At 42.3% G+C, this 11,422-nt stretch overlaps 1 protein-coding gene across 1 annotated transcript; it reads left to right on the top strand.

Annotated features, from left to right (window-relative positions):
- Positions 1-5,884: 5,884 nt before the first annotated feature.
- On the top strand, positions 5,885-11,052 carry LOC138366225 (trophinin-like). Its single transcript, XM_069327127.1, has 3 exons — positions 5,885-5,965; positions 9,603-10,494; positions 10,625-11,052. The coding sequence occupies exons 1-3, from the start codon at positions 5,885-5,887 to the stop codon at positions 11,050-11,052; spliced, it is 1,401 nt and encodes a 466-aa protein (XP_069183228.1).
- Positions 11,053-11,422: the final 370 nt, after the last annotated feature.

The following is an 11,422-nucleotide window of genomic DNA, read 5'->3' on the forward strand; positions in this document are numbered from 1 at the left end:
CGGCCTACTATGCAAGCCCCGATTTGCCTAATAAGCCAAGTTTTCATGAATTATTGTTTTTTCGACTACCTAACCTACCTAACCTAACCTATCCTAACTTTTTCGGCTACCTAACCTAACCTAACATGTAAAGATAGGTTAGGTTAGGTTAGGTAGGGTTGGTTAGGTTCGGTCATATATCTACGTAATTTTAACTCAAATAAAAAAAATTGACCTCATACATAATGAAATTGGTAGCTTTATCATTTCATAAGAAAAAAATTAGAGAAAATATATTAATTCAGGAAAACTTGGCTTATTAGGCAAATCGGGCCTTGCATAGTAGGCCAATAAGTGCGTTCTGGCTACTAGGTACGACATATATATATATATATATATATATATATATATATATATATATATATATATATATATATATATATATATATATATATATTCTCAGCCTACTATGCAAGGCCCGATTTGCCTAATAAGCCAAGTTTTCCTGAATTAATATATTTTCTCTATTTTTTTTCTTATGAAATGATAAAGCTACCCATTTCATTATGTATGAGACCAATTTTTTTTATTGGAGATAAAATTAACGTAGATATATGACCGAACCTAACCAACCCTACCTAACCTAACCTAACCTATCTTTATATGTTAGGTTAGGTTAGGTAGCCGAAAAAGTTAGGTTAGGTTAGGTTAGGTAGATTAGGTAGTCGAAAAAAAACTTAATTCATGAAAACTTGGCTTATTAGGCAAATCGGGCCTTGCATAGTAGGCTGAAAAGTGCGTTCTGGCTACTAGGTACGACATATATATATATATATATATATATATATATATATATATATATATATATATATATATATATATATATATATATATATATATATATATAATATGTATATATATATATAATATGTATATATATATATATATATATATATATATATATATATATATATATATATATATATATATATATATATATATATAATATGTATGTTAGTATATTTTGGTAGCAGTCTTTCCTGTAGACATATATTATTAAATATGACCGAAAAAGTAAGATTAATAATTCTAACACGAATTTTCTCAATCTTTCGTACATTACGCTTCACTGTTGGAGGTAAATCAAAAATCGCTGTTTACCAACGTACCTGTGGACGAGACAATCGGAATGATAGCCGACAGAGTGTATCGTGATCCAGCCTGTACTCCTCTTGACATGCCAGAAAGTATTCTGAGGAAACTACTCCAAGCTTGTACTAAAGAGGCACCCTTCTTGAGCCCGGATGGGCACATGTATAAGCAAGTAGATGGGGTCGCTATGGGTTCTCCCCTAGGTGTCCTGTTTGCAAACTTCTACATGGGTACCATCGAGCAAAAAGTCTTAGTCGACATGAACTTGAAACCGGCCATATACTGCAGGTATGTTGACGACATTTTTACACAGGTACCTGATGTCAGACATCTGCAGGAGCTGAAGGAGGCATTTGAGCAGAGTTCCGTGCTGCGTTTCACTTACGAGACGGAAAAGGATGGAAAGCTGCCTTTTCTAGATGTAACAGTCATGGAAAAGGGCGGAGGTTTCCACACTGCAGTCTACACAAAAGAAACAAACATAGGAATGTGCCTAAATGCCAACAGCGACTGCCCTGACAGGTACAAGAGGAGTGTTGTTAACGCATACGTCGACCGTGCTCTCAGCCACAGCTCAGAATGGAAGCAAGTCGACGAAGAACTCTGTAGGGTAAGGCAGGTCCTAGTCAATAACGGCTTCTCCAATGGTTTCATCGAAGACATCATAAGAAGGAAAGTGAAAAGCCATGCAACCTCCGAAGAGACAACTAACACAACACCTATACCCCCTATTAGACTATTTTACAGGAACTTCTTTTCCACAGCTCATAAAACAGAGGAAAGGGTCCTGAAAGATATTGTTAATAGAAACGTTATCCCTACAGACAAAAATCAGAGGATACAACTGACGATTTACTATAAAACCAGAAAAACGGCCAGCCTACTCATGAGAAACTCTCCAGACACGAAACAGAACGCTTTAAAAGAGACTAACGTCGTCTATGCCTTCAAATGCCCACTTGGGGACTGTAAGCTCCAAAAAACCCAGTATATAGGCAAGACAACAACATCTCTTTCTAGGCGTTTAACGATGCATAAACAACAGGGCTCCATTAAGGAACATATAATCTCTTCCCATAACCAAACCATCGCCAGAGAAATCCTAGTAAACAACATAGAAATCATCGATAGATACAGCGATAGCAGGCGGCTTGACGTTTGCGAGGCACTACACATCAAGAAGTCAACACCAGCAATCAACAGCCAATTATTGCACAACTATATTCTACCCACCTCAAGACTCCGCTCCAATATAGAAGCATCAAGAAATATGGACCAATAGGCTCTCTACAAACACTTCTATTCAATACCCATTGTTTCTGTTCTGTCTTGTGTTGATACTTTTAATACCCTATTAATATCCTCTAGTGTTCTGTCTTGTGTTAATGCCACATCATCCTTCCCACCTCACTCAAATGTAATGCCACATCACCCTTCCCACCTCACTCAAATGTAGATATAAAATCAGGGAAACGCAAGTTCTAATCAGTTGTGTATTTGTGAAGTCTTTGAAAATGTAATGAGTTTTACGAAACGCGCCCGTGTCGCGTCAGACTAGAAATAAAAATGAATTTTGGAGAAGTGATTTTTGATTTACCTCCAACAGTGAAGCATAATATGTATGTATATATATATATATATATATATATATATATATATATATATATATATATATATATATATATATATATATGTCTTAGCTCTTGTTCACATAGTTTACAATTAGATTGTTCGCCATTGGGGATTCATTACCTGCAGCTACCTGCCATAGGTATCGATATCCCAGCCTAATTCTGGCAATCACAATGTCACACTTATTTCATCCTCACCGTTTCCTACCTTGTGCTTTATGCTGCCCGTATATATAATTCTTGGTTCTAAGGATGTTATAGATCTTTATACTCGAGCTTTCTGGCCTTTGTGTGACAGTGACTGCTCTTCTGTCTTTCCTAATTTCCTGAAATATTGCGTCTTTTACAGCAGAGTTTAGAATGCCAGTTAAACTCGCTCCCACCGATAATAAGAATTCGCATGTTACCCCTTCAGCAGCGTCTGATTACCAATAATTTGTATAGTGTCGTAAACCACTTACTTTTCTACACGTAATAATAATTTTACTCATAATTACAACAAATTGTTATATAAATAAAAAATAAATTTATACCAACAATTTTACAATGTGTATTGAAATTAAAATTTTTAAATGGATTTTAGTTACATACTTTATCTTTTTTTGAAATTGCATATATACTGTTAAGAACATATTTATATTATAAAAATATCAGTTGTCTGTCTTGTCTTCATATAATATTTACTATATGTACACTTATTTTTTAATTTTTTAAGTGTCCTTCATCGTTTAGGGACATTATATACAATATTAAAGTAGTTAGTAATATATTGTTAAAAGTAGTAGTAATATTGAAATAACTACTGTAGTAATATTGAAATAACTACTTCAAAGTTTCAGTAGTGTTAAAGATTTGTTCATTGGTGAAATGTTTAGGTTTGGATCTCTTAACGCGATGTATTTGCTCCAAGCGGCGTTAAAGGTAACTAGTGGAGTACTATGGTGCCGGGGTCGACCCAAAAATGCAATGGTATTGGAGTGGTGACCCGGGCACCAAATAGATGCGTGCATCATAGGTGTGTGACCCGCCGTCTCTATGTGATGCAGTGCGAAAGATACGTAAATTCAGAGGCAATTCTATAACAAATGTTCCAAAGATGTGTAAATATTTAATTCAAAATGATCTGCTACCAAAAATCTTAGCCAAATGTTCCCAGTTTGCTAACTGTAGGTAGTAACTGATAGTAACCTATCCACCGCTGCCCACTGAGGGGGAAGGTTATATTGAGATGCTTTCGGGGCTTAGTATCTCCGCGGCCCGGTCCTCGACCAGGCCTCCTCCCCCAGGAAGCAGCCCGAACAAGTTGTCTAACTCCCAGGTACCTATTTACTGTTAGGTAACAGGGGGCATCAGGGTGAAAGAAACATTTTGCCAATTTGTCTCCGCCTCCACCAGGGATCGAACCGGGAACCTCAGGATTACGAATACGAAGCGCTGTCCACCCAGCTGTCATGCGGGGAGGGGCGGTGTGCAGAACAAACATATCAATTGTGACACTAGCTCTCCACATATGTCAGTTGCTTAATTTAAAAACTGTAATTAGGGTCGGCCCATTGTTGATGTGACGATATGCATTAAATTTTTTTACGTGCTCAGCTACATGAATTGTGGGGTTCAGTCCCTGAGCCTATTTTTTTTTTTTTTTTTGAGATATATACAAGAGTTGTTACATTCTTGTACAGCCACTAGTACGCGTAGCGTTTCGGGCAAGTCCTTAATCCTATGGTCCCTGGAATACGATTCCCTGCCGCGAAGAATCGTTTTTTCATCCAAGTACACATTTTACTGTTGCGTTAAACAGAGGCTACAGTTAAGGAATTGCGCCCAGTAAATCCTCCCCGGCCAGGATACGAACCCATGACATAGCGCTCGCGGAACGCCAGGCGAGTGTCTTACCACTACACCACGGGGACTGCTTTTATGTGCCTCTATATGCTATTATCTGCTATTATGTGCCTCTATATGCTAGTATCTGCTATTATGTGCCTCTATAACCCTTTCCACTATCGCCAACAAGATGGGTATGGGGTGCATAATAATTAATTTAAACTTAAACTCATAAGGGGTGTGATGAGGTTCCCTTACCCCTTAACATCAAATGATAAAAATAGAAAATCAAAAGAATCCTGGACCCTCTGTTGACACCTCATTTAATAATAATAATTAGTAATAGAAATGCAGCCCCTCCTCTGAATAGACAGTACGTTTTAATACTAAACGCAATAAGTACAATCCTGATTACCAGCTTAGTACATAAATACATTTAATCGCCAGAATCGCACCAAAATATTGTGAATATTAGAGTTTACCTGAAAAGCTGTATAGAAAACCACGCCCTAACCTAACCTTCTTAGTGTAGGAGGACAAGCATTTTATTGCTTCTTTATTACAATTAGTACTTAACCTATAGCTATATTGATATTACAGTTTTATAAAACTAATACAATAAAACTAAAATCTTTCAATAAATTATAAAATAACTCAGGATATTTTCAAATTTTGTATAAAATCTCTATTGTTTAATAAAGTTCAATTCATTTTTTTTTTTTTTTTTTTTTTGAGATATATACAAGAGTTGTTACATTCTTGTACAGCCACTAGTACGCGTAGCGTTTCGGGCAAGTCCTTAATCCTATGGTCCCTGGAATACGATCCCCTGTCGCGAAGAATCGTTTTTTCATCCAAGTACACATTTTACTGTTGCGTTAAACAGAGGCTACAGTTAAGGAATTGCGCCCAGTAAATCCTCCCCGGCCAGGATACGAACCCATGACATAGCGCTCGCGGAACGCCAGGCGAGTGTCTTACCACTACACCACGGGGACTGTAAATTACTTAACCTTCTTTATTATGCGCCCCATACCCATCCCTCCACGGGAGACATCTCCCGTCACGCAGGGTGCAGTCGCACCTTCACAGATCTCTAGTATCAGCTCGATACTGGTAATGGCTCAAATGGGCCACCTTTTGGGTGGCTTAATCTTCATCAATCAATCGGAATAGCGGACAGTACAATTTCCACAATCAACAATGTAGCACTCGGCGTGTACAGTTCTAATCGACCCAAGACGCTACAGCTTCGACACAGAGCAGACAGCAGATTACGACTGCATCCAGCTACAATGTTCTCGCTCTCCGAGTTCAGACCCAATCAAGCCGCCACGCTCTCCCACATAGAGCTCCACGACTCCGGCCTCACTCAGGTTGCAACCCGTTCTCGCACTTTCGTATAGTCAATATTGACTTATTAAATACGTGCATATGTGACATACTAAATATACTAGTTTACCTTGAAAAGCTTCATAGAAAACACCGACCTTACCTAACCTTCTTCGTATGTTAAGATAAGCATCTTATTGCTTCGTAATTACAATTATTACTTAACCTATACCTATAATAGGTTAAGTAATCATTACAATTATTACTTAACCTATACCTATAATAGGTATAGGTTAAGTAATAATTGTAATAATAAGTAATAATTGTAATTACGAAGCAATAAGATGCCTATCTTAACATACTAAGAAGGTTAGGTAAGGTCGGTGTTTTCTATGAAGCTTTTCAAGGTAAACTAGTATGTCACACATGCACGTATTTAATAAGTCAATATTGACTGTAAGAAAGTGCGAGAACGGGTTGCAGCTCTCTGCTCTGCTCCAAGCTCCATCTCAACGTTTATGACAATGCCACCAACCGACTACTGTAATCAAGACTACTAAGTAAATATGAAAACTCACTAAACACTGTGTATCTAATCTACTCAACAACGTAACATAAACGTACGTTACAGTCTGTTTAACTGCTAACATATCTGCTTCATGCTGACGACGTCTCTCTCTTCTAACTCAAGTTCCCGAGTGTGCTGTAGCTCCGAATCTATTTGTTGTAGCGGAGGCTGCCGCTCCACAGAGCATTGAAATGCCCGTGCCTTCACAGACACCTCCCCACCCTGTGAGGTTGACTGTGAGTGGGGAGGGGAGGCCGGGCTGGTGGCGGCCTCCACCTCGAGAGGGGAATGGGGTGGAGACCTACCACCCCGCCGGGCAGGGCGAGGGAAGAACTGAAGCTTCCAACCATACTAGAGAGAATCATGCAAGTCAACACTACCTTTTGCTTTAAAGTCATGAGAGACCCTACATCTCCTGCATTGCTCAGAGACAAATTATTTAGTGCTGTCAACACCCTATTGACTGGTGCCGACATACCAACTCACTCCTTTTATGATAATTAGCTGAGCAACAATGCCTACAATCTCATTAAACTCAACATTCCTTTTAAGTGAATCTACCTGTCTCTGATATTCCTCTTTATTTGTACCCCACCATTCAAGTATCATACACACCTGTCACCAAGAAAGATAATGAGAATCTTGCTCTTCTCAAAGCTGTCACTCTTGAAACAATTGCCTCCTCCATCGAGAGTTTAAGATCTCGCGAGCACTGTGTCTACACCGACGGCTCAGTCCAATCATCTACTGGACGGACTGCAGCAGCATGTAGGTTTTATAGAAATAATATTTGCACAAAGACTGTCAGTGTCAGGTTAAACAATTGGCTGACCTCCACACAAGCAGAGCTAGCAGCATTACAACTAGCAACCAGTACATTAAAAAACATTGGAGGAGGAATAATATTTTGTGATTCAGTCTGCTCTTCAAGCAATCGAAAACTTCTCCTGGAAGATCGACAGCAAGAACCTCATACTCCCAATTATAAATGACCTAATTGCTGCACAGAGTAAAGGGTCTCGAATCTCCTTTGTATGGATACCTTCACACATAAATATAACCCATCATAATGAGACAGACATTGCAGATAGGTTAGGTTAGGTTGGGCTGGGCAATATAGGACATTTTTGTTACGTGGCAACTCGAGCAGCCCGTCCTCAGGCCAGGCTCGTTAGAGCGTAATTCCCCCCTCACCCTCCCCCCCGCCCCAGAGACGCTTTCATAAATGTAAACATACTCTGTAATAAAAATAAGCTTGTTCTCAAAGCTTGTTCTCATATATAAATTAATATACAATAAAATTCAGTGAAAAGTTGATTAGATTAGGTGTTTAGGTTTTGTTGGTGATTATTTGTCTTTGTAGTACGTGGGTGAAGCATTTACAGACTTGCGATTCGAGCGGAGAACGTCAGCGAAGCACTGCTCGAGAAAAGTACACACGTTCTCATATGTGAGTCGTGTTTAAACCGTTTTTCTTCCATAAGAATTTTAAACGGCTGAATTAATGAGCATTTGGTCTTTGTTGATGATGACGGGCTGACTCGAGAGTACGGACTGTGAGGAAACACCAAGAGGCTTCGAACAGGTTCGTGACTGGGATGGTTCGAGGCTCGAGAAGCGGACCTTCTGAACCCTCAACTTGCGCGGGTCACCTCAGTGTGTCGTTTACTATACATAGTGACGGACCTGAGGCGGGATAATTGTACAACAAGTAATGTATACCATGTTCTAGGGGGGTCTACACAGCGAGTTTCCTCTAGTCCTGTGTTCGGGGCTTATGTATACTTACGGCTGGTCAGTAAACAGTTGTGGTGACCTTAATAACCCCTCCAGAGGTTGATAGGCCTTAAGCTCAACGCTAACTTAGTGAAGTGTGTGTTGTAATGTGTAGGCAACATCTTGAGTGTTATTGAAGAACAAAATAAACATGTTCGGCCACAGTGAATTATAGGAACTGGATGATGATTAACGATTGTTATGACTGAAAAATTCTTGTGTAATAAGTGGCGCGGGAACTTAAATTCCTCTGTCTTTGTTTAGGAAGAATCTAAAGTGCACATTGTGGTCATGAAACAAGAGCTATTAGTATACTGTAGTTTAATTACTTGTTTCTTGTGTACCAAGATCCTAAAAGTCATATTCGGAGTGTAAGTAAAGTTACGTAAGACATCAGGGCAGGAAATGTCATTACTATACATGATTTTGTTGACTTGCAAGTGTTGAGTGTTTTGTAGAAAATACCAGTTGAAAATTATCCATTTTCCTCGTGGCAAGGTCTACGAGCTGCTTGTCGGCAGCTCCAATTCGTCGTCCAGTGTTTCTTGTCTTAGTGTTGTGTTTAAGACGTTTTGAAAGAATCGTGAATATTACATTATATATCCAGATTGAAACTCACAAGTTTGTGTGTGTGTCGCGGTCAGTGTCGTGTCAGCCTAACCAGACGAGGTGCCCAGCGTCCTCGTCTGACCTCACCAGGCGAGGGACCCAGCGTCCTCGTCTGACCTCACCAGACGAGGGACCCAGCGTCCTCGTCTGACCTCACCAGACGAGGGACCCAGCGTCCTCGTCTGACCTCACCAGACGAGGGACCCAGCGTCCTCGTCTGACCTCACCAGACGAGGGACCCAGCGTCCTCGTCTGACCTCACCAGGCGAGGGACCCAGCGTCCTCGTCTGACCTCACCAGACGAGGGACCCAGCGTCCTCGTCTGACCTCACCAGACGAGGGACCCAGCGTCCTCGTCTGACCTCACCAGACGAGGGACCCAGCGTCCTCGTCTGACCTCACCAGACGAGGGACCCAGCGTCCTCGTCTGACCTCACCAGACGAGGGACCCAGCGTCCTCGTCCTTCAAGTAAGGTAGGCAACACCTCGAGCCTTAAGCGTCACCTTCACCTGAGCTGCTTATGAATATAAAGATAAAAATGTGATCATTCATATAGGCAATGTATTATTTTTGAGGATTTAATGTTACGAAGACTTTTCATTTCTTGTGAATAATTTAGTTCCATGTCTTTACAGGTAAGTGCACCCAAACAGCTCCTCGTGGGACAATGTTCTTCTAATTCTAAGGTACGTTCCAATTTTCTTGTTCCACAAAACACACTGTGTAGATTACAGACAAAGTTCACAATGCAATTTTGGGGAAGTACCAAAGTCCTTCACTGAACACGGACACTAGAGCAGCCTACCTCGGTCTTGGAGGCACTAGTCTCACCTACCTTGGTCTTGGAGGCACTATAGCCCCCTACCGTGGTCTTGGAGGCACTATAGACCCCTACCTTGGTCTTGGAGGCACTATAGCCCCCTACCTTGGTATTGGAGGCACTATAGCCCCCTACCTTGGTATTGGAGGCACTATAGCCCCCTACCTTGGTCTTGGAGGCACTATAGCCCCCTACCTTGGTATTGGAGGCACTATAGACCCCTACCTTGGTCTTGGAGGCACTATAGCCCCCTACCTTGGTATTGGAGGCACTATAGCCCCCTACCTTGGTCTTGGAGACACTATAGACCCCTACCTTGGTCTTGGAGGCACTATAGACCCCTACCTTGGTCTTGGAGGCACTATAGACCCCTACCTTGGTATTGGAGGCATTATAGACCCCTACCTTGGTCTTGGAGGCACTATAGCCCCCTACCTTGGTATTGGAGGCACTATAGACCCCTACCTTGGTCTTGGAGGCACTATAGCCCCCTACCTTGGTCTTGGAGGCACTATAGACCCCTACCTTGGTCTTGGAGGCACTATAGACCCCTACCTTGGTCTTGGAGGCACTATAGACCCCTACCTTGGTCTTGGAGGCACTATAGACCCCTACTTTGGTATTGGAGGCATTGTAGACCCCTACCTTGGTCTTGGAGGCACTATAGCCCCCTACCTTGGTATTGGAGGCACTATAGCCCCCTACCTTGGTATTGGAGGCACTGTAGCCCCCTACCTTGGTCTTGGAGGCACTATAGACCCCTACCTTGGTCTTGGAGGCACTATAGCCCCCTACCTTGGTATTGGAGGCACTATAGCCCCCCTACCTTGGTATTGGAGGCACTATAGCCCCCTACCTTGGTATTGGAGGCACTATAGCCCCCTACCTTGGTATTGGAGGCACTATAGCCCCCTACCTTGGTATTGGAGGCACTATAGCCCCCTACCTTGGTATTGGAGGCACTATAGCCCCCTACCTTGGTATTGGAGGCACTATAGCCCCCTACCTTGGTATTGGAGGCACTATAGCCCCCTACCTTGGTATTGGAGGCACTATAGCCCCCTACCTTGGTATTGGAGGCACTATAGACCCCTACTTTGGTCTTGGAGGCACTGTAGCCCCCTACCTTGGTCTTGGAGGCACTATAGACCCCTACCTTAGTCTTGGAGGCACTAGAGCCCCCTACCTTGATCTTGGAGGCACTAGAGCCCCCTACCTTGATCTTGGAGGCACTAGAGCCCCCTACCTTGGTCTTGGAGGCACTAGAGCCCCCTACCTTGATCTTGGAGGCACTAGAGCCCCCTACCTTGGTCTTGGAGGCACTAGAGCCCCTACCTTGATCTTGGAGGCACTATAGACCCCTACCTTAGTCTTGGAGGCACTAGAGCCCCCTACCTTGATCTTGGAGGCACTAGAGCCCCCTACCTTGATCTTGGAGGCACTAGAGCCCCCTACCTTGGTCTTGGAGGCACTAGAGCCCCCTACCTTGGTCTTGGAGGCACTAGAGCCCCCTACCTTGGTCTTGGAGGCACTAGAGCCCCTACCTTGGTCTTGGAGGCACTAGAGCCCCTTACCTTGGTCTTGGAGGCACTAGAGCCCCTACCTTGGTCTTGTAAGCACTAGAGCCCCTTACCTTGGTCTTGGAGGCACTAGAGCCCCTACCTTGGTCTTGTAAGCACTAGAGCCCCCTACCTTGATCTTGGAGGCAATAGAGCCTACTACCTAGG

Source organism: Procambarus clarkii, chromosome 2 (assembly GCF_040958095.1).
Source record: "Procambarus clarkii isolate CNS0578487 chromosome 2, FALCON_Pclarkii_2.0, whole genome shotgun sequence".
Classification (NCBI taxonomy): domain Eukaryota; kingdom Metazoa; phylum Arthropoda; class Malacostraca; order Decapoda; family Cambaridae; genus Procambarus; species Procambarus clarkii.

What these genes read in the sequence shown, in the direction of transcription:
- LOC138366225 (XM_069327127.1), top strand. Translation starts at nt 5,885, where the DNA reads ATGTTCTCGCTCTCCGAGTTCAGACCCAATCAAGCCGCCACGCTCTCC. An exon ending in ACGACTCCGGCCTCACTCAG is followed by an intron (nt 5,966 to 9,602) that starts GTTGCAACCCGT and finishes CACACTGTGTAG; the next exon opens with ATTACAGACAAAGTTCACAA. An exon ending in CACTATAGCCCCCTACCTTG is followed by an intron (nt 10,495 to 10,624) that starts GTATTGGAGGCA and finishes TTGGTATTGGAG; the next exon opens with GCACTATAGCCCCCTACCTT.